The sequence below is a fragment of the Tursiops truncatus genome, chromosome 21 (genome assembly GCF_011762595.2).
Source record: "Tursiops truncatus isolate mTurTru1 chromosome 21, mTurTru1.mat.Y, whole genome shotgun sequence".
Lineage (NCBI taxonomy): Eukaryota > Metazoa > Chordata > Mammalia > Artiodactyla > Delphinidae > Tursiops > Tursiops truncatus.
Genome location: NC_047054.1, coordinates 12,023,165 through 12,046,398, shown reverse-complemented (window position 1 = coordinate 12,046,398; position 23,234 = coordinate 12,023,165). Strand labels below are relative to the sequence as shown.

General features: G+C 46.5%; 2 protein-coding genes and 1 pseudogene across 3 annotated transcripts in view; 2 read left to right on the top strand and 1 right to left on the bottom strand.

The window, feature by feature from the left end:
* Positions 1–14,340: 14,340 nt before the first annotated feature.
* On the top strand, positions 14,341–15,003 carry LOC101337537 (putative claudin-24). The gene has a single exon (XM_004310461.1). It carries the CDS (start codon positions 14,341–14,343, stop codon positions 15,001–15,003), a length of 663 nt encoding a protein of 220 aa, XP_004310509.1.
* Positions 15,004–16,566: 1,563 nt separating this feature from the next.
* LOC101338716 (claudin-22-like) lies at positions 16,567–17,259 on the top strand (annotated as a pseudogene).
* Positions 17,260–18,482: 1,223 nt separating this feature from the next.
* The window catches only part of WWC2 (WW and C2 domain containing 2), a 166,150-nt gene continuing 161,398 nt past the window's right edge, over positions 18,483–23,234 (bottom strand). For both annotated transcript variants that reach the window (XM_019921372.3, XM_019921373.3), the window contains one exon: positions 18,483–21,336. In XM_019921372.3, the coding sequence (XP_019776931.1) occupies positions 21,270–21,336 (67 nt within the window). In that variant the 3' untranslated portion in view covers positions 18,483–21,269. The remainder of the gene's footprint in view (positions 21,337–23,234) is intronic.

The following is a 23,234-nucleotide window of genomic DNA, read 5'->3' as shown; positions in this document are numbered from 1 at the left end:
GAAAATAAAAAAGAAACAAAAACTATCAACCAAAACTTTGTTGTGAGGAAGCAGATTTCCTTTTCTTTTATGTTGCTCTACAAAGACCTCACAAAATATCGCACACGTATCACAACCCAGTTTAGGTCCTCGAGTCCTTAGCAATGCTTCGTTCTCTTTACTTGACAGACATAAAGGAGCCACTGCAAAGTTCTGGACACACTGGGGGACCAGGGCTGGGGTTCCTTGCATTGGGGGTGGGTACAGAAACTCTCATCTGAGGCAACTGCAAGGAATACAAAAACCAAAAAAAAAAAAAAAAAAAAATTAGGGCTGAGAATTGTGCTGAAAGCTAGGCCTAAGAACAAGGACAATACCGAGGGCGGATTGGCAGAGAAGAGAGGGCGTAGGCATCACTGGGCAAGAGGAGGCTGAGTGGTCGGAGCCTTGTTTTGAGTGGCCACAGCAAGACAGTCTCTGAAGGGCCCAATGTGCCAGGAGTAGAAAGAAACTTCCAGAAAGGGAAAGCATATGGCCATTGCCTTTAAGGACTCTCCCAAACATCCAACCAGCAGGGAAATCAGACAAAACAGCAGGTCACAGCACACAGAATGCACTGGTGAAAGCGAATATTATTTCCCAACCATGACCATTTTCTCGTTGCAATGACGATAAATATGTTAACAGTAACTTTTCATCTAATAATTTAGACAGGATGCACATTAGCCTTTGCTCAAGCAAAGAGTTTACTTTGCATGAATTTGATATTAAAGATGGTTGCATAAACCAAGCTTTTCATGTAATCTTCAAAATTTTAAAGTTGCACGTACTCTGGTGGAAAAGCGATAAATCAGTAAAACGAAAAATTCTTGCAGCTGTGTTGCTGTGCAGAGTTTATGATTGTCTTTGCCAACATCAGATTCTTTAGAGAAGTAGGTTAGGTAGGATATAAATTATAAATTAATAAGTAAAAATAGGATCCCTGGATTCTACTATTTTCTATCATAGGTTGTAGCCACTTATAATTACAATTTAATTTTTTTTCAGTATATCATGTAAAGACAACAGCAACTACTCTTTCTCAGGCACCCAGACATCCTGTTTACTTTAACTGTAATCTTCTGAAATACAAAGTTCCTCAAACTGAGAATCACAGATGCCTAAACATCTGCAAAATTTTCATTTTGTATTTTTGCCTTAGTGAAAATTTTTCAAAATTAGCGATTATAAAGAGAAAACTTACAGTGGCAACTTGCATTTGGTATTTTCATAAAAAGACTTTGATTTAAGTCATTGTTTTCTCAAACTGGGATTCATGAGCAAATTCTAAGAGGACTTAAAAATTATTTCCCTGTAAATTCCTCAAGTTTAAGAAACATTTGCTATAGTACCTATCCTTATAATTCAAAGTCCATTCTTCTCTGATTCTTTTGATTGATGACATATTAACACTCTATCTCATAGTTTCTCGTGTCTCTTTGACGATAAATTAAGTCCTTGGTTGTTAAAGATTTGCTTCTACTTTGATTTCCTAAAGCAGTTTTGTTTTTCCATGACAGGTTTTAAATTTGTCAAGAAGCATGGTGTTTGGTATTTTTTTCCCCAAGACCATGATTTTCTCCATTGTTACCAAAGATTCAAGTAAGGGTTGCATGAACGTCATAAGTGAAGTAAAATATCTTTGTCTTTTCCTTACAATAAGGATCATGGGACTGCTTGACAGCTTCACCTTTATAAAAATAACTTTCAAATTATGAAGGAGTCATGATGCCTTAGCAGTCCAATCGAACGCTGAGGGCACGTGGGATAAAATTCACATGAGGAAGGTTTATTCACAGCGTCTGATGGTTGGAGCTGAATCTTTAGTAAAGAAACATCAAGGAGAAAGATAAAGAACTCCGACCTGGGATCGGGCTCTACTGGCAAGGAATAAACCATTCAAAGTGAATTTTATTCAAATCCTGCCCAACTTCCTGGGCTAAACTCAAATGCCACTTTCTTTTTCTTTTCTTTTTTTAAAAAATTTAATTTTTTTTTATACAGCAGGTCCTTATTAGTCATCAATTTTATACACATCAGTGTATACATGTCAATCCCAATCTCCCAATTCATCCCACCACCACCCGCACCCTCCCCCCGCTTTCCCCCCTTGGTGTCCATACGTTTGTTCTCTGCATCTGTGTCTTTATTTCTGCCCTGCAAACCGGTTCACCTGTACCATTTTTCTAGATTCCACATATATGCATTAATATACAATATCAAATGCCACTTTCTCCTCGACACCTCTCCACATCAGCCTACTTCTTCCTTTTCCTTAGCTGGCCCTCCTCTCTCCCCTCGATGCACCTCCTTTAATCTGTCTCTGGCCAATGGCCCGCCCCATCTTTACCTATGTTAGTTATTAAGTGGATGTCTTGTCTCCCCTGTAAGATTGTATACTGTCTTTTAAGGAGGAACCACATCCAACTGCCCAGAGCGCATTCACAGCACCGGTTATGTATGTATTCAATCAAGTAACAAGTAAGTTCTTGAATGTGAAATGTTGCGTGTGGGCCATGCTCCAAACTCAACGGGACCATATCTACCCATCTTTGCAGGAGTCAGAGATCCTACCGCAATGCCTTTCATCTGATCAGTTCTCAGTAAACATCGGCTGAATGAATGGATGATAGGAGTGGCAAGTTCATCACATAAGCTTCAAAAGCACCAGAGTCACTCTGCATCCATCCTGGCTCCTCCTCTGGGCCAGAATAGATGGCGCAGCATGGGTAACATCACGGATTTTTTTTCACACTCTGTTTGAAATCCGCAGGTAAATCTCATCATGCCACTCTGACCCCCGCCCCTAAATCCCTTTCTAAAGTCTAAAACCCTTAGGGTGGCGTGACTCATTCATTCATTCAACAAACATTGACGGAGCACCTAATATACGCAGAGACTTGCCTCTGACAGGCTCTGGGGATACAGAGGTGAAAAGACAGATGGACTCCGGCCTGCAAGAAGCTCTCATTCTAGTGAAGACAGGAAGGCAATGAACACAAACAAATACGTCAGAATCTATAGTGGCTGGAGGGGACAGGGAAGGAGGAGGTAATCAAGCTGGACCAGGCGTTCTAATGCTTGGAGTCAATGAACTCCAAGAAAGGGGCTCTTCCAAATGGGAAAAAATTACATTTTTACTAACTTAGCTTATTATAGGAATGCAACATGGAGGGAGACACCTGGTGCAGGAGGGAACGAGTTGGTGGATGGATGGATGGGTGGATGGATGAGTGGACGGATGGATGGATGATGAAAAAATTCAGGGCAGATGCAAAGTAGTTCACATTTACAATGTCTTTAATCAATTCTTCTCCTCTTGGAAATAAGATTTCCCTTCCAGCTAAGGCTGATGGAAATCTTGTGCTGATAATATCAACAGCCCTTCTCCCAAAGCAGGATCCTGGGGAAACTTGGCAAGAAACACTGACTCTGGATTCAGCCTCCCAGGCTTGGCCACAGGTGGAGCCGCTGGGCTGGTGGCCACAGGAACCACAGTCGATGACCGGGGCATCTGATCCTCCTAATCTGAAGGCAAAGGAGACAGTCACATAAAACTGCCATGGACGGTGCAGTGTGAGAGGAGCAACCTGATGAGAGGACCATTCATGCGCATCTGAGGAGAAAGAAAGGGTTTCACCGGCAGGATGGCCAAGCCAAACCCACCTGCCAAGCCTTTTCAGGTGGCACAAAGCCCAGTTTTAGAAGACTCCAGGTGTAGAAGGACTTTGAAAAAGGGCACCTGTCTTGGCCACTGTACAATAACAACCCAGCTGCAGAAGACATGCGGTTCCCCATCATCCTCTGAACATGGGTTTGAAAGACAAAATACAAAATAAAAATAGTAACTCCCATTTATTGAGAGCCTCCTATGTGCTTTTCAATTTCCATAATTATCCCCAGCTGTCTCAGTCACCTTGTGAATGTTGGTGAACTGCTACTATTAACACCATTTTACAGATCAGGAGACTGAGGCTCAGAGAAGCGAAATAAGTTGTCTCCATTACAGAAATGTAAGTAGCAGAGTTAAGGGTTTGAATCCAGGTCTTTCTGATTCCAGAGCCCAAGCTCTTGCCTTTTCTTTAAATAAATCTTTGATTTATGGAGAAATCTCATTCTCTTGGCTGGGGAAGGAAACTCATGCAATAATTCTGAAATAAGACCATTTTATGAGTATTAGGTGGGGATTTTCAAAAGCCCTTCATATTGCCTCGGTGAAATAGCATCGTCTTACGGAACTGCCCACCACAGGGTCCGGGGGTTGCTACCACCTCCTCCCTTGGAGCCAGGGAAGTGGGCTGCTACAGCTTCTGAGCAGGAACAGGTGTGTTAACAGATAACAAAGAGTTTAGGAAAGAGAGGTCAAGACCAAAAATATCACTGGGACACAAGGATTTCCTTTGCAAGGGGATTTACGAGAGAAATCTCCTTCAGACCCCTTAGCACGCTGCTCTGGGGAAACCTGAGTGAAACAAGCTGTTGAGAGAACAAAGGGCCTTGTGTTCGGGGAGCCGGGTACCTGGCAGCGGCAGGTGCGCTGTGATGGGGACGCCCAAGGTGCACTCCCCACCCATGGACCCTCTCTCCTCCCGGGACTCGGCCCCTCCGGGCTGGGTAGCGCCTGCGTGGCTCTGGGTTGGAGTGGCCGTCGTCCAGCGCTCCAGGCCGGCTCTGAACGCCCTGGGGCACAGCCGGCTGCTCAGATGGGTCGTCGGGTCCAGACCTTTAAATTGCTTCTGAAGGCCCGTGACTCCCAATACAGGTCTCCGGCTCGGATCTCTGAGCACCGGACGCGTTTATCCAGCCACCTGCTCGGCACCGCTATGCGTATGACTCACAGGATCTCGGATATGAAAAGACCCCAAAGGACTCACTTCTTCTCTCCCGCGCCGTCTCCTTGGGTCTGTCCCATTTCAGGACACGTTGTCACCAGCCACCCAGGGGCTCGAACCGCGATCCCCAGCTGCACCGCCGACTCCTCCCCACGCCACAGGCCAGTCCTCAGCAGGTCCTGCCCGTGCCCTTTCCAGGGGATGCACCTGAATGCCTGCATCCCCGCCAGTCCCGCCCCAGGCCGAGCCGATCGCCTCCAGCGCGGGAGCCCCCGCCTCAACCTCTCCTTCCGACCTCGGGCCTGCGCGGGGCCCCGCCCCCGCCCTGGCCCCGCCTCACCTTGCCCGCAGGTCTCCTGCCACCGTGCCCTTTGCTTGGTTCCGCCACCACGCCAAGCGCGTTCCCATGAGGCTTCACGCTCTCGTTCCCTCGGCCTGGAAAGGTTCACCCGGGCCTTCGTTCGGTTGACTTTCCCACTGGTTAGTTCCTGGCTCACGTGTTACTTTCTCAGAGAGACGGAGACCACCCATCGTGAATCTCACCAGCTTCTCCATCATTTGGTTTCTCCCTTCCACTCTTGTATTGTCTGCCTCCATACCTGACGGATGGCCAACGAGGTCTGTGCATCTCTTCATCACCTTCTTAACCCCAAGGCCTGCCACAGGGCCTCACACGTAGTAGCTGCTCAATAAACATTCGTGGACTAGCTGAATGATTGCGACCCCAGCCTATCTGTCCAGTGTTACTTCCTGTCACCCCACTGCCCACCTCATCCTCCCTCCAGCCGGGATCTGGGAAGAGGGACTACTGTGGTCCCAGCCTGGGCACCACACATGGCCCTGCCTTTGCCCGGTCCCCCCGACCTGAAGGCGTGCCACCCTCCTGGCTTCTGGCCCTCCCCCAGCTCCTAGTACTTTCCAGTGCGCGGCAGGTGCACGGTTATTGTTTGCATGGGATTCGGTCTCTCTCCCGGAGAAAGGGCAAATACCCTGATGGCCAGGGCCCCCGTGAGGGCTGTGGCTTCTGCCGGAGCCTGGCAGTGTGGGAGGGTTTCAGAAAGATCCCCGGAGTCCGAGTCTAGAGGCCAGGTCTTCGTCTTGATGCTGGTCCTAACCAGGTGTGTTGTTTCTTCAGGCCTCACTTCCTATAAAATGAAGCTGCTGCGGTGTCTGAGGTGTGGGCTGACCCCGGACTCCAGGACTCTCTTGACACTCACCTGCTCAAGAGGAGGTGCCAAAGCTGTCGCTGATTTGCACTGCTTTTCCCATCTGTTAAATGGAAATCAACTTAGCCACTAGCGTTGCGAGCCTAGATTGATACTTAGGAAGGATTTACAAAGCAAGAACCTAGTTAATCCTGAGATAGAGGGCTTTTCATTTCTATTTGCAAGGTGGGTGGGGACAGAGTCCCTGGCTAGGACAGTTCCCACATTCCTCCCTGTAAAGGCCCTTTGCTGATATAGTTTCTCACTTTACAGCCACGAAGCCAGCCCCAGCTTCCGTGGTTCAGCTCCCCTGCTGTCGGATGCACTCAGCGCCCGACTCTGGTCCAAGGGGGCGACACTGTGCTAAGTGGGTGCCGCGGGTGAGCAGGTAACACTTCTAGACAAAACGGAGAGTCGATCGTGACAACGGCCAAAGGTCGCTCTTCACAGCATAAAATGATTATGACCCGAACTTCAGTGTTTGATTACAAACACGCTGAGGAGTACCAACGGGGGAACCAGACCCATTTACGTTGCTGCCGGCTCACGTCTGAGACCCATCAGAATCCTGGGCTGACCCCACGCCCACCGCTGAAGCTCAGCTCAAGATTTCAACCCCCATTGGGCTGAAATCTTCCTCTGCGTAGAGCAAGCTAGTTGGCTTGTTTAAACCCCACATTCCTTATCTATTAAATGGAGTAATAATGGCGCCTAATCACAGGGTTCTTCCGAGGATAAGCAAGATAACACAGATAAAGCCCTTCTCCTAATGTCCAGCAAGCAGTAAGTGCTCAGTAAACACTGGTTATTAATATTCTACTTTAATATTAAACTTTATAAAGTATATAATATTATACTTTAATATTAAAGTGTCCGTCAGTCCCATCGGTCACTGCATGACACAGTGTCCCCTTCATTCTTCAGAGCTCAGATCTTACAATATCTTTTAAATATTAGTCCTTTTCAGGCTTGGAATAAAATCTCAGCTGGGCCCTAAGAGGACAGAAACATCAGATAACTAGGATTTCAGAAACACTCCACCCACACACACCCAGCGATGAAAAGGGCTTTCACACGTGGCGCTGGGAATCCACTGGTTCCTCCAAGGTTTCCCTACTTCTTCTTTTAAATGCCATCACCTGAAACTGACTGAGGGCCCCTGCAGCCCCTCACACACCGGTGCTTACGTGTGGGCGATGCATCCTGGTGTGGACATTCGGACACCCCCCTCTGCACTGGGACCTGGAGGGCAGCCCCCAGGGAAGGGTCCACATAATCCTCCCGGATACACCCCCTAGCTGCTCTGCTGGACTGAACCCCTCCTGCCACCTGCTCTCAGTTCGTTCACCCCCAGAACGTCCTGAGCAAAACGTGTCAGGCCAGTGGGAATAACTTTCTGGTGCTGACCCCCCCACCCCCAAGATTGTCTGACGCAGGAAGCCACTGGCTGTAAGTGTGAAGACCCGGGCACGCATGCTATAATCACAGAGCATATTCGTTTCTACTTGTTGATAGATGTTTCCTTACAGTCTTGTGATGTCCACCAAAGTGGTTTGTTTTTTTTTTTATTCCAGTGGGCAAGGATGGGAGCTTTCTTTTTCTTTCTCCCCAAAACCCTTTGATGAAAGTTTCAAGGGCCATTCAATACACTGCCTGGCAATTATAAATCAAATCAGTCCCAGTAATTGATAAGTGTTCTGAATTTTAAAACATTATTTTTTTAAATTTTAACCACCAATGTCTTAAATGTCTAGAGGCCTCAGAGTCACAGAGCTGGTGGTGTTTCAGGGAACAGAAGGGCCTAAGGGACCACATCTATAGCTGAGAGAAGTCACTTTGAGTAAAACAGCAAAAATCAAGAGGTAGATGGAATGAATAGAAAGGGCTGGCGAAACCCAGACCAGCCCAGCCGCGCTTCCGCCTTCCCCGCAGCCCTGAGGGTGAGCTTCAGCGGTGGGCGTGGGGTCAGCCCAGGCTTCTGGTGGGTCTCAGACTTGAGCTGGCAGCAACGTCAAGGGGTCTGGCTCCCCCGTGGTAATCCTCAGCGTGTTTGTGAATTCCTGCAGGAGTTGTTAACCTCTAGAATCCTTCCCCCCAGCTCCTTTGAGAGACCCTGATTTGCAAAGTCTGGGCTGGTCTCAGTGATGAGCTGGAGCTGTCTCACTAGAGCTGAGGGTTAATTTTTCAGGAATCTGGGGAGTCGGTTGTTAAACATAGCTATCATTAAAATTGAATTATACGATATAAACTTAGAATTAAGTTATATTAAAAACAAAGTATTAGTACTCAAAACATCACTTCCTGATTATCTTATTCCTTATTATTATCTATGCTCTTGAGGTAATTTACATCAATGTATCTCTATGGTAAGAATACTGTATAATGGTGGGTTATGGTACGTCTCTTCCTAACTCCACATTCAGTGATTCACATTGGTAGCCTGACGAGAGTATTTACATACTGGCAATTGGCAATGTCTATAAACCAGGGCTCCACCACCTGAGAAGAGCTGATAAACATTTACGAGCACACCACTGGGGGTGGAACCCACAAGTCAAGCTGGAATAATCCCCTGAGGTTGTTCTGATTTAGACAGAAGCTCTTCTTGGAACAACACTGCTAAGTGTAGACGCAGGGGACCCAGTGGCCTATGATCTCTGTGCTCTTGGGAGAGAATTGAGGCACCTTCATCCAAAGCACTAAAAAGGACTTTGAGATCCTGGGCAGGTCACTTGCCTCCCTGTGCTTTAGTTCTGTCACCTGTGAAACGGCGCTGCCGATAGGGTCTTGCCCTACTGGGTGACTGTGAGGATTAATTGAGATAATATATGTTAAAGTCCTCAGAACAGTGCCTGGTAAGTAGAAGGCACTTGATCATTGCTACCTATTTATTATGATTTGACGAAACATTAAAAACTTAGTTCAGCAGGTTACCCTTTTTTCTTTTATCATTTTTTTCTTCTTATGAGAATCCTACCTGGTTTGTAGAAAATTTAGAAAATATAATGAAAATGAGAAAAAGAACTAGCATCCCTCTTTAGCACCCTGTGATCATCTTGGTTCGCCTCCAGCCTTCTCATCTTTTCCCGAAACCTAGACTATGTCCATCCCGATATCCTCTGGGAATGGCCAACTCATGATGTTATGGCAACATTTCCCATCCCACTATAGGTGGTTGATCAAGTTCACATCTTTGAGAGCCCTTGGTTCTGCTCAAGCGCCAGCATGGCCTGTCGCCATGAGGACAGGTGGCTGGCCAGGGAAGCGGCGTTTCCAGTGCTGGTGTTACAGACAAACGTTCCCTATCAGCTACAAGGAGGCACCTCATCCATCTTTTAGACACATGCTTGTTGAGAACCTAGTAGATACAAGGCGTGCTCTGGGGGTTGCGAAGGCTACCGGGTGTTTTGTTCTGATTAGTGAGCTCACGGTGTTGGTTGTGAGGATTACTATTTAGCAGGACAAGGAATAGTAAGAAACACAAAGTAAACTATAGGTTTCCTTTTAATCAAAAAACCTGTGTGTGGTGGGAGGAACCCCCTTGCCTGAAGCCCTTGTCAGGAGAAAGGTAGATCCAACCCTGTTAGGTTCACGCTCCTTGGGGAGGTCGGGACGTTTGCTCTTTCTCTGATTAGCTGTCCCAGGGCCCTCGTCCCTCACAGCAGTGCTGATTCTAAGTGTCTTAAGGTTCAGTGGGTGTTTATCCTAGAAGATCCCAGACCAAGCCAACTGCTTCGTCTTGCGCTTGACCCAGGACCGGGTGGGGGGACCTGGCCCATCGCTGGAGAGGCCGGCGTGCTGGACGCTAGGAGGTGTGCTCGGATCTCCAGGGAATTTTTTAAGGGTGATTTTGACAACATGGGATTCGTGTTTCTCCACTGACTTTAGACTCACGCTCTCAGAGGACATCTAGTTCCCCGCCCCATTGCCTCCTTCAGCCCCTCTTCCTGTGCCCCTTCCCAAGCAGCAGGGCCGCCCGCACCAGTCTGAAGACACAGCACCGAGGAGACTCTGCCCAGGGGCCACCAGCACTTCCAGCAGCAGCCAGGCTACTGTCTGGCTTCGGGTGGCCTCATCCATGTGGCTTCTGTATCTTAGATGATACAAAGGAGCTCATCACTGGAGCCACCAGTCGGGTTTCCAAGATGCAAAAACGACCCTGTCAAATCCCTGCTTATAATCCTTCAGAGGCTCTTGATGATCTATGTCCTAAAATCCAGATGATCTGGCATTACGTAGCCGTGCCCTGCAACGCAGCCTCGTTCCCGGAGGCTCCCTCGCTCTCCCCGGCTAACAGCTGTTCAGTTTCCCCCCCACCAGCTTCCAGGAGCGACCCTTCCTTTCAAGACAACTTTGACCTACTGTATAGCACAGGGAACTCTGCTCAGTACTCTGTAATAACCTAAATGGGAAAAGAATTTGAAAAAGAGTGCGTATATGTCTAACTGAATCACTGTGCTGTACACCTGAAATTAACAGAGCATTGTTAACCAACTGTGCTCTGATATTAAAAACAAAATCTGCTCTCCTCTCCCGCAATAGCCACTCTCCCTTAGTGCCACGTCCAAGAGAATATTTTACGCAGTCTCCTTTTATCGGGCCAGTCTCGCTTGAGGACAGATCTTTGCACCCCTGGCTCTCATGCGGTCAAAGATGCAGACAGGTGAGGCTGAATCAGTGAGCCAGCCTGGGCCCTCCTTCTGTCAGCCCTGGACCAGCAGAAAGGGCAGGACGGCGGCGTGTGAACCGGCACAGGGTGGCAGAGGCAAGAGTTTGTGTAAAATGTGTCAAGGTCTCCACAGCCCAGGTAGTTTGGTTGTGACCACAAACTTAATCTTGAGCATGAAAGCAAAAAGCCAAGGAGAGAAGGAAAGGCTGGCTTTTCTATACAGTGCTTGCCATGCATCTCCTGGAATCTAGATTTGCTCAACGGTTCGTTAACAGGTCCATCTGGTTTACTTTTCATGATAGATCTGTCTTCCAGAAATGGCCACAAAAGTACTTCCGTCTCACAAGCTCTTCCAGAACCTTGGTGTTATTTTCCCTCTCCCTGATCTGCCTCTTCTGTGAAGTGATGCTCTGTGACCTCGGAGCCTGGGTCCTAAAAGGAGACTCAGCCTCAGCTGACACTGCTAGGGGCAGAGACACACTTTCCCCACTGACTGCAGATTCCTGAGCAAACTCCACGTACACGCTCGTTGGTCTGAGCAACTACACTGCGGGATGGTTCATCTGGGGACGTTCATCAACCCTTGCCCTGGACGGAGAGGTTTCCCGCGATGCGTGGCTTTGGGCACACTGGGCTGGTTGGTAACTCTCAACTTCTGTTTGTTAAGAATGTACATACTCCGCTGGCCTCTCACGTTCTGTTTATGAGTTGTGTGGGGTTTTGTTTTTGTTTGTCTTTGTTTTCTGTCTTTTTAAGCATAACGTTCCTGAGACAGAGAGAATGCAGACCTCCACGCGCTGAACGACGTGCTGGTAGTATTTGTTTCCTGGCTGAATTTCACTCCCATCCCCCTCTGGAAACACCGGGGTCTAAGCGGCTAATCCACGAACTGAGACGTGGAGACGGGAGCCCCAGGTCAGGGGAGGGTGGCCTTTGTGCTTTCAGTCTCAGGGCGGCTGCACTAGGGTCTCCTCTGCCTGCAATCCTCACACTCCACCCTTTTTATTTCTTTGAATGATCAGATTTACTTATTTCCCGATGGCCTCTCCCACTGGAATATGAGCCCCCAGAGGCAGGGGCAGCGCCTGTATCCAGACTGGTCTTGGTGGTGTCTTCAGCACTTACTGCCTGGCCCAGAGGAGGTCCTCAAATATTTTATTTATTATTTTTTTAATTAATTAATTAATTTATTTATTTTTGGCTGTGTTGGGTCTTCATTTTTGTGCGAGGGTTTTCTCTAGTTGCAGCGAGCGGGGGCCACTCTTCATCGCGGTGCACGGGCCTCTCACTGTCGCGGCCTCTCTTGTTGCGGAGCACAGGTCCCAGACGCGCAGGCTCAGTAGTTGTGGCTCACGGGCCCAGTTGCTCCGTGGCATGTGGGATCCTCCCAGACCAGGGCTCGAACCTGTGTCCCCTGCATTGGCAAGCAGATTCTCAATCACTGCACCACCAAGGAAGCCCCTATTTGTTTGTTTATTTGTTTGTTTTACATGCTGCAAGAATAAATGAGCTGGAGGTTATCCGGGTCCATTCCCCACCGCAGAGGAATTTCCTCCCTGTAGCCCAGGTGAGAATCACCTTGTTAACACCTCGGAGATGGAGAGCGCCCTGCCTCACAGAGCAGCCCGTCCCATTCCATCTTTTGTTCAGCTTCAATGCGATATGAAGACGCATCTCTCCGTAATTGGTAACGATTGTTCTTGAGGGCTTCATTAACTTGACTGCCCCCTGGAAGGGAAGTTCGAGGTCACCCATATCCCGCCTCCTGGGACGAGGCCCCAGGCAAGTCTCTCGCCCTTTCTGGACCTTTGTGCCTTTGTGCAAACCGGAGCAGCTCACTTCAGTACACTGAGGACAGCCATCAGTCCGAAGGGATTCTGAACATTTGTCAAAGCTGAGAAAGAATTCATCTTCGTGTTTCATGTATGATGCTGGAGAATGCTGAAGAAGGGACATCTAACCCGACTCCTGTGCTCACTTTGGTGTGTCGGGATTGGGGTGCTGTCTCTCTGATCCCCTGTTGAGGTTGTAAATGACCTTCTCCAATCCTGGACTAGAAATGTGATGGGCAGCTGGCTCACAGATTAGAATCGTCCAGGGCAGTGGCTCCACTTTAGGAAGCTGCATGTCCTTCCCGCTCCAGGCGGGCGCATCAGGTCCTGCCTCTGGCTGTGGGGACAGGAGCGTGGTGGCCCTGGGGGCAGGGGCAGCCCTGGGAATGGGGGGCGTGGTCTCTCCTCCTGGCCTGTGAGGCCCTGCAGAGAGGGTCCTGTTCAGCAGAAGCATGCACTCAGGTGTGGCTTCAATCAAAAACACAAACAAAGGACTCCCCTGGTGGCGCAGTGGTTAAGAATCCGCCTGCCAATGCAGGGGACACGGGTTCAAGCCCTGGTCTGGGAAGATCCCACATGCCGCAGAGCAACTAAGCCCATGCACCACAACTGCTGAGCCTGTGCTCTAGAGTCCGTGAGCCACAACTGCTGAGCCTGTGAGCCACCACTACTGAAGCCCGCGCACCTAGAGCCCGTGCTCCGCAGCAAGGGAAGCCACTGCAGTGAGAAGTCTGCACACCGCAGCTAAGAGTAGCCTCCGCTTGCCGCAACTAGAGAAAGCCCAGCACAGCAACGAAGACCCAATGCAGCCAAAAATAAATAAATAAATAAATTTATTAAAAAAAACACACACAAACAAGATGACGCCTCGAAGGTCAGCCCCATGGTGGCTATTTTGTCTTGGAATTGGCAGGAGTTGTCCTGCCTGGTGCTGCTTTGTCTTTGTGGCTTAAATGACAGTGAAGACAGCTCAGCTCTAGGCAAAAACAAACAAAAACAAAAACAAAAAACACCACCTCCTGGACACTAAGAAATTACGTTTTACCCCAAGTCCTTAACAAGGATGGAGAAAATCTCAGAATGAAATCCAGAGCTTCCTGAGGTACCCCCTCTCCCCTCAGTACCTATGGGCACAGCCTCAGCCTCGTCATTTTACTTCACCCAGTGAACCAGCCTCTACTCTGCAAAGGAATCTGAGGGAAAGTCTTCTGCCAAGTCCCAACTGAGTCCCTGTGACAGTCAAGAACCTGGGCCAGGTTCTTGTGTAGGTTAAGGAAGCCTGAGAATGATAAAGATTATAGGGAAACAGTCTACCTTTCTTTACAAGGTCTTGTTTTGCATCTCTGACATCTCAGATTCAGCTATTACAATGAGGTCCTGTTGTAGAAAGAGCTGGCCTTTTATCACCACTTAAAATCTAATTAATCCATATTGAAGCACAAAGATTTCTGTTGTATTTTAGGGTGAGGGGTCATAGAGCGCTCTTTGTTCATCCTTAGACTTATATAATCATCAGGCATTGGGGATATAATTTTACCAAGCAAATTGGAAGGTAACAGATCAAATCCTTATCAGAAAGCCTAACTCATAGTTTTAACAGAGTCCTTCGTCCTTTACATGAAACATTATATTCAAGAAGAACAAAAACGCATTTCAGAGTGCCCAAAGAGTTAACGACCAAAACTTATATTCCCCAGGCAGCATCGAACCAAGATTGTCACACTACTGTCCACCACAAGACAGCAGCTCCTATAGAGGTGGCAAGGGTCCTAAGATTTGTTGCGATGGCTTTAGTCTTTAGAGTAGCAATGCAATTCGTTGGAATTTTGCTATCTCTGCTGGGATGGGTTTTATCCATTATTACAACTTTTTTGCCACATTGGAAAAACCTCAACCTGGACTTAAATGAAATGGAAAACTGGACTGTGGGACTCTGGCAGACCTGCGTCACCCAAGAGGAAGTGGGGATGCAATGCAAGGACTTTGATTCTTTCCTGGCTTTGCCCGCTGAGCTCAGGATCTCCAGGATTTTAATGTTCCTCTCAAACGGCCTGGGATTCCTGGGCCTGCTGGTCTCGGGGTTTGGCCTGGACTGCTTGAGAATTGGAGAGAGACAGCAGGATGTCAAGAAGCAGCTGTTAATCCTGGGAGGAATTCTGTTCTGGACAGCAGGCGTCACAGCCCTTGTTCCTGTCTCTTGGGTCGCCCACAGGACAGTCCAGGAGTTCTGGGATGAGACCATCCCCGAGATTGTGCCCAGGTGGGAGTTTGGGGAGGCCCTCTTTATCGGCTGGTTTGCTGGATTTTCTCTCCTGCTCGGAGGGTGTCTGCTAAACTGGGCCGCCTGCGGGACCCAGATTCCCCTGGCTTCCGGCCACTATGCAGTGGCAGAAATGCAAACTCAGTGTTCATACCTGGAGAATGGAACTGCCAATCCTTCAGTGTAAGACTTTGATGAGACCAGAGAGGTGTATCTCCCTATATCAACTGTGACGGTCTACATGAAAAAGGGTTCTTTGTTATGTAACTATGTTTGTGATGCTAACATTTTCTCACTAAATACATTAAATCATGACTTTTCTATCCTAGATACCCCATCCCCCCAAAACCTGGAGAAGTAAGAAAGAGGCAAATCTTATATCTAAAAGAAAATGATTGTGGTAAGCATTACATAGGAATGAACAAAACAAACTTTCATTCATCTCGGTATTTAGATCAAAATTTGGTGGTGGTTGTCCAAGAGAGCACTAATTAGCTTTACTGTGTTCATTTGATACTAGAAATATTTTTTTGGTTTTGTTGGTAGCTGAAATTGATAATTAGTTCCTGTCTCCTAAAGAAAAAAACCTAACAATCTGAAATCCTTTAAGCATCCTGCACTAGCAAAACCACATGCTCAGCCTATCCAAAGTGCTCTTTCCACAACCATGATTTGGTCTTTCTTGAACAGAGGTGGTTTGTGTTCAGGAAATTGCTAGGAAGCCTGTGCGGCAGGACTTTATGAGGCTAAAGGGTTTCAGTACACTGTGATACTCTCAGACTTAAAATACTGGCCAATCTCTTCTCGTCTCTTCCCTCAAAAGCTTCGTACTTTAAAAAGATAAACAGTTCCAAAAATATTTTGCTTAATATCCAGCTCATCTGCCCTAATAAAAATTTTCCTTTGTTCAGTTAAAAGTTACACGCATGGGGATGAACCAACAGAGGCGTTGATTCTAACCTACGCAGTCCTACTGCTTAATTTTTCCACGGCATAGAAAGCATATTTAAGCAAAGAAACAAAAATATAGCAAGCATTTATGTCCCTGTGTGTGAAGCTGTCAGGAAGGCGTGGAAGTAAACAGACTCGATATTTAGTTCAGAATTGTTTCATATGTTATTGGGTATACGTAGCCTAAGAGATTAAAAAAAGAAAAGAAAAGTCTGATTTAAGGTCTACAGAAGAGATTTCTGAGATTGATTTATTTGGTTAAGAAATACTTTTCTTGAACCTGTTTTTAAAAATGATAACACTCAGTTATAACCACAGTATGCGTATTGAAATGAGACCTCTTAACAGATGAAAATCTGATAGGTGCAACTAGTAAGATATATAGTAGCAGGAGTTGAACCAAACTGTCAATTAAACATCTTGCACGGAGACTTCTTAATTCTTTGACTCGACAGAAAGGTTGGGAACACGTGAAAGCCATTTATACTTTAACAATGAGAGGATTATTACTACTTAATGTTATTTCGGGGACAAACTGCCTACTACAAAATGCAGCCTATAGGACGTGAACGTGATCTTGGCCACACCTTGTCATTACTGGTTTGCAGAATTATTTCCCTATCCTTTTCTGAAAACTATTCAACATAGAATTGAACGATAGCAACTCTGGCAAGAATCCTCCTATATACTCAATGAAAAAATAGTTCTGAGCTCTGCAAGTGATAACGCAAGTGTCACACTTCTTTTCACAGCCACTGAAAGGCAGGGGTTGGTCTGGCTAAGGTCACAGGATTTTATAATGGCTTTAGTATTTAGAGCTGCGGCACAATTAGCGGGAATTTCACTATGTTTGCTGGGATGGGTTTTATCCTGTCTTACAAACTACCTGCCACATGGAAAAATCTCAACCTGGACTTAAATGAAATGGAAAACTTGACCATGGGACTCTGGCAGACCTGCGTCACCCAAGAGGAAGTGCGGATGCAATTCTATCCTGGCTTTGCCCGCTGAGCTCAGGATCTCCAGGATTTTAATGTTCCTCTCAAACGGCCTGGGATTCCTGGGCCTGCTGGTCTCGGGGTTTGGCCTGGACTGCTTGAGAACTGGAGAGAGACAGCAGGATGTCAAGAAGCAGCTGTTAATCCTGGGAGGAATTCTGTTCTGGACAGCAGGCGTCACAGCCCTTGTTCCTGTCTCTTGGGTCGCCCACAGGACAGTCCAGGAGTTCTGGGATGAGACCATCCCTGAGATTGTGCCCAGGTGGGAGTTTGGGGAGGCCCTCTTTATCGGCTGGTTTGCTGGATTTTCTCTCCCGCTCGGAGGGTGTCTGCTAAACTGGGCCGCCTGGGCCCTGGCTTCCGGCCACTATGCAGTGGCAGAAACGCCGCCACACCGTCTACACCTGGAGTTGAAAACCACTCACCTGAAACTAAGCCAGAAGGGATCAGCGGTGCCCTCAGATGATTTGGTAGGATTTCCTGTTACACAGTAACCCATTCACTATGCTTTCGATTTTCTAAAATGCGTTTTCCCTTCGCTTCTGAAACTGGCATTTCTTTCTAAGATGGTAAACCACTTTTATCTTCTACCCTGAGACCAAAACCAATCAAGACTTAACAGTAATCATACTCATTACTGGGGATGAGTTTCCTCAATTTTAAAATAGATTCAGTGATTGCACAGAACCGGTAAATAAAACGTTGTGTTAGTACCTACACATCTTCTGAAGGTGTCATTTAATAAAGATGAATCATTTGGCAATTGGAAATGTTACTGCTGATCACTGACTTCTTTCAAGGGTCTAAGATCACCTATTACACTGAAACTAAAGTCTGGCTGCTTATTTTTTTAAAAGGTATGACATCTGATTATATTAAAAAAATCGCTGGCTCTCTGAAAGCTTGAGAGGTGCACACTGGGGACACATCACCTCTTTTTAAATTGGAGACCTCAGTGCCTCTATGGAGACTCTTCCATTCATTCACGTCTTCTTTACTGTGTCAGAAGCAGAGGAGGGCAGTCTTGTGTTTTAAAGATTCATGTAAAATCTACCGCACCAACGTCCTTTTGCTTGTGTCCTGTGCTCTGCGGTAGATGCTGCAGCCACAAGGCGACTGTGGGTCGGGACTGGGGGGCGTGGGCAGATGCCCCCACCCCCTTTAACAAAAAAATCAGCAATATATATGGGCCAACCAAGAACTATTCACAGCAAGCTGCTGGCTTGGGGAGTTTATTTATTTATTTATTTAATTATTTTATTTTGTTGGTTTTTGGCTGCATTGGGTCTTCGTTGCTGTGCGCGGGCTTTCTCTTGTTGCGGCGAGCGGGGGCTACTCTTCGTTGCGGTGTGCGGGCTTCTCATTGCGGTGGCTTCTCTTGTTGCAGAGCACGGGCTCCAGGCGCTTGGGCTTCAGTAGTTGTGGCATGGGGGCTCAGCAGTTGTGGGTCACGGGCTCTAGAGTGCAGGCTCAGTAGTTGTGGTGCACAGGCTTAGTTGCTCCGCGGCACGTGGGATCTTCCTGGACCAGGGCTCGAACCCGTGTCCCCTGCATTGGCAGGTGGATTCTTAACCACTGCATCACCAGGGAAGCCACCAAACTTGGGGAATTCTTCATGAAAGATTTTATATTTGTTTGGTATATAGTTCAAGTAAACTTTTGTGTTTGCGCCAGTCAGGGAAATTCACTGAACAATAAATGACACTGAAATAAAGTATTAGGTAATATGTATCTTTGTTTTAAAAAGAAAACACTGAATTTTTTTCCACCCACAAACACATGAAAAGTGCAGAAACCAGAGTTAATCTATGTGATGTATTTGCATACTTTTACAAACAAGACAAATTAAAACAGAAACATATTCAGAATTTAACCTGATTAAATATTTAGTTCAGTCCTGAGCTTTTGATATGTAATACAATATAAAGTAATAGCAAAAAAAAGATTTTAAATTTATTTGATTTGCATGCTACAGAGATCCAGCTAAACTTTGTTCATTTGGCTAGCAATATTCTTTTTGTACCTGTAACACTTAGATTCTGATATACAAAATTGTAATAACATACTGATAATTCAAACTTGAGAACTAAATATTACATTCTTTTTACCCTGTGAAGAATAAATTCTACCTTTAAAAAATAGTACTTATAATATTAAAATTCATGTTGTCCATATGGTTTTGTGAGCAAGTTATTAAAATGTTTTGTCACTGTGAATCATTTGGGTTAGTACAAATATGACAGGATTGTTAAAAGCTGCCTATAAATACATAACACTATTGCTGATTTTTAAAGAGTGAAAAAGGATTATATTAAGTTTGTCTCTCATGTTAGAAATGAGCAAATGCTGTAAAATAAAACCAAAAGCATCTTGGTCACAACTGCTAACTACCAGCCTGAGACAGATTTTATTCTTTTATGCTTGTCTGAAACTCTTTGTCGTACAAAAAGTTAACAGCTAATCTGATGGAATTTATAAAGCTGTAAATATTCCAATATAGCCTCTTCTGTGTCAAACATTTAAGATGGCCAGAACCGAACTATATATTAAACAGAACATAAATAAGACCGTAAATAAATAAATGAAGAAAATAAAATCGTACGGTACAACCACACATAATCCTATAAACATTTTCATGGTCAAACTAAGAAGCTGAAAACAGCTGACCTTCATTTAACTCTACATTAAATAAACTTCTGTTTTTCACATTTGACCTCGACAAGGATGAACGGTGCTCTTCCTCCAGTTCTCCTTGGTCACCTAACAGGATGAACTGGGCCGCCTGCAAGGACTGTGCTCAGTCAATTCACGAGGCTGGTTTTTGTTCAAAGTAGTGTCACGTCCAGTTATTCCTTCAAAGACTTTTGTATATAAATGGTGGGACACTTAGGAAAAAGTCATTACAGTTCTAGGCTCAGAAATGGCTTGATCTGAATTTTGATTCTGATAAAATGAACCTTCCAAAACATGTGTAATTACTTTCAAATAAATATTCTTACCAACGAGGATTCTAGCTTAGGAATAGAACTTGTGTTTCTTTTTTTTAAGGGGCCCATTCCTTTAAGATGATGTTTTCATCTCTAAAAAAAAAAAATGATTTCACTTGTTACATAAGATGGCTCACCAAACATTGCCTCTTCCAGTATTACAGACCGAGTAACATGCAAGATTTAATTTGCATAAAACGATTTCTTTTAAAAGCCTTTTATGCTGGCAGAGCTGACCTGGGGATTTGTTTCTTTTAAGAAGTGCTTGGGTTGGGTAAGCTAAAATTCTCCACTGGAGGAAACTTTAGTCAGTTTCCATCTTGTTTGTCTGGAATATATATTTATTTATATTTTACAAACGACTCAGCTTTTACTTCAAATTAATAATCTCCCCAGGCACTCTCTTCTCTTTGCCTCCCAACTCCTTACCACAAGTTACAGATAGGATGCCCTAAAAATGACAGCTGCAAAGTAATTTCTAGTAAATGTCAGAGATCTGTTTACTGATGTATTTAAAAATTTTTTGGCAATCTTGATTCCATCGAGGTACCCTTTCCTCTGTTCCTGGTTTCAGCAAGTGATGCTAATGTGTTTCCCTCCACAGTACCAGCACTGTGTGTCCTCAGCACCCTGGCCCCTACCTTCACCCACTTGGTACCATCCTCACACCTAGGACGAAGCATGACTGGTGCAAGCCAGACACTCACGTCTGAACACTGACGCACAATCAGGCTGAGTGAGAAGCAGCAGCTGCTCACTGACGTGCTGATTTTAGTGTATTTGAGGCGGACTGGCTTTCTGCTTTCATCTTCCTACCCTTAAAGTCCTAAATCACGGGGTTTGTAGTGTGGCTGGAGCACTGCTCCTTTGCATTCTTGCCTTCCTGCACTCAGCATTTTGTTTTTGTTTTCTTTAGACAAATAGAAAAGGACAAAAAAAGGCAGTTGTTTTAAGGAAACAAAGTGTTCCGACAGAGGTGACGGAAATGAACGCAGCACCTGTTTCAGGTGGACCCGGGACTCTGCACTGAAGCTCACGCTCAAGTTCAACCTCACGCCGAACGAGCTGCCCTCTGGCACCAAGTATCACCTGGCGCCACTGCTGGCTTCACAGTCGCCCACGGGAAAACAAAGGAAAAGCGAAAGCCGCGTGCTGCTCAGCTGAGTTATTTCTCCACAGCCGGTCCAATAGGATGCGCGCTGGGTCCCGCCTCTATTCCATTTTTACCAAATAAAGCCCATTGGCAATACACGTATGCTGTACATCTGTTACCAGATGATCCTGTTTTGGTTATCTGATTTTTTTTTTCTTTTTTAAACATGTAAGAATTACATTCAAGGTACTTTACAAATTAACATGTTGAAAATCTGATGTGAAATAAAAGCTCTTTAAGAATTGACAGTTATATTACAAAAAACCCCCAAAACAAAAAACAAAACCCCAAACAAGAAAACGTTCAGTCTTTTGCCCTCCCTAAGAAATGAAGAGGTGAAAACACGGTCTCGTCAGCGATGTAATCAGACGTCATCAGCCGGCAGGGACGGGATGCTTATCTTTGCTCTGGTGAAGTAGGCAATCTTCTCCCTACAGCCGGGGTGAGAAATACACCGGCTTCAATAAGATGTTGAAAATGCTCTGTGCCCGTTAAAAATAGTCCCAAGAACGCCAGCGCTGTCTCCACAGGCCCGGATGGGAGATCTTGTCCTTAGCTAGAGCTCCATTTAAAATAAAGACTGTCTTCACCTTTTTACGGAAGGACATAAAGGCGAACGGCAGCTCTGACCCACGGTAACCACCGGTCGACACAGGCATTTCCAACCTCAGACAGGCTTTAAACCACTGGGGTGGGGGTGTGGAGGGAGCGTGTCAGTCTAGGTCTGAGCATTTCTAGACCAGGGAGTAGAGGATTCTAGGGGCCAGAGTCCTCACAGGAAAGTACACGATCCGGGGAGAATTCTTTAAACTCAGTACCATGCTAAGGTAAGGGCACAATGATGAGCGATGGATACCGGGGCTCAGATGAGGCAAGAGAAGGAGCCTGACCGTCTTAAAGGCAGATCTGCCGCAGCCCGACGCGGGGATAAGTGGAAACAACCTGAGAGGGAGAGGCTGAGAAAGAAGGGGCGGGAGGCTTTTCAGAGCTTAGCAGAGTGTCAAGAAAGTAAGGTTTTAGGGTTGTAGAGCCGCCAAGGGCAGGACCAGTACGTCCAGCCTCTAAGAAGCCTTCACATCGAACAGTCTCCCCTCAACACAGGCTGCTGAGGGGCTTCCCCACGTGGGGCCACACTGGAAGCCCTAAGGAGGAATAAAGCACTGGCCCTCCTTCGAGAAACTGGGGGTGAGATGGTGCAGGAGCGTGGGGTTATGATGCAGGAACTGAGGCGGAAAAGCTCTACCTCTAAGGAAAGGAGAGAGAAGGAGGGAAGCATGAAAACCCTGGGCAAGGTAGAAGGAGAGTTATTTTTGTGCTACAGCGTCCTTTCCGTTTGCTCAATTCTATGAGATAAAATTAAGAATTAAAGGGGCGAGTGAAAGTAGTCAGGATATCACTGAAGGCAGAACCCGAAACTGGGGTCTTTGCTTCATCACTTCCTGCAAGCGAGTTACTTGGGCTCACGCGGTGCTTTTTAAACACACAAACTAGCTGTCAGTGTCTACGCTTGAGATGTTTCACATAAAATTCCTGGTTTCTACCTTCCCTCGGCAAATCAGAAGAGCAGGGAGCCCTGGGCTTTGAGAGAGCAGCTCAGGGAGAGTGTCCCAGGCCTCGGCGCGCTTCCAGAGCCGCTGCCGTTTCCCGGTCCATCTCCCTCTCCTCCGTCACCCGTCTGGTGATAGGCCTGGCTTTGGGTGCTAAGCGAGTGTTTATAAACATTTATTTCGGGTTTTAGCAGCAGCTGAGGTTGGATGACTTCTCCTCTGGACAGTGTTTCTTGCACCAAAGGCACGAGAGGATTCCCCACACCACCCTGCAGTTCTAGAAATCCAAGGAGCAGTATCCTCTGAAAGTTACAAGAGTGACCCTGGAGCTGAATGGAGACAGGAAAAAGCTGACTCTTTACTATAAGCCATCACGTTAAAGAGAGTCTGAGCCTGCCATGACCCGTCTCCTTCCCCCGCACCCGACTCACCCAGGACAGCAGGAACTCCCACTGCGCCCTCTGGCACCAAACCCATCCCTTCCTAACGAGCCCTCTCCACCCCATATCGTCAGACATGCTCCTTGGGCTTCTACCTCTTCAGCCCAAGAGCCTCCTACAGACTCGTCCACAGCACACACACACACACACACACACCCCCCACAGACCAATAAAACCACACCTCTCCCGTCGCCCCCCTCTCACTTGACTGAAACTGTCACGGGATGGTCACCAGTGGCCCCCAGCCTGGGGAGTGTCTCAATCCTCTTTGCTGTTGCCTTTGGCAGCACCTGTCACCCTCCCTGCTCAGCGCCAGGACCACGCTCCCCAGCTCTCCTTCTA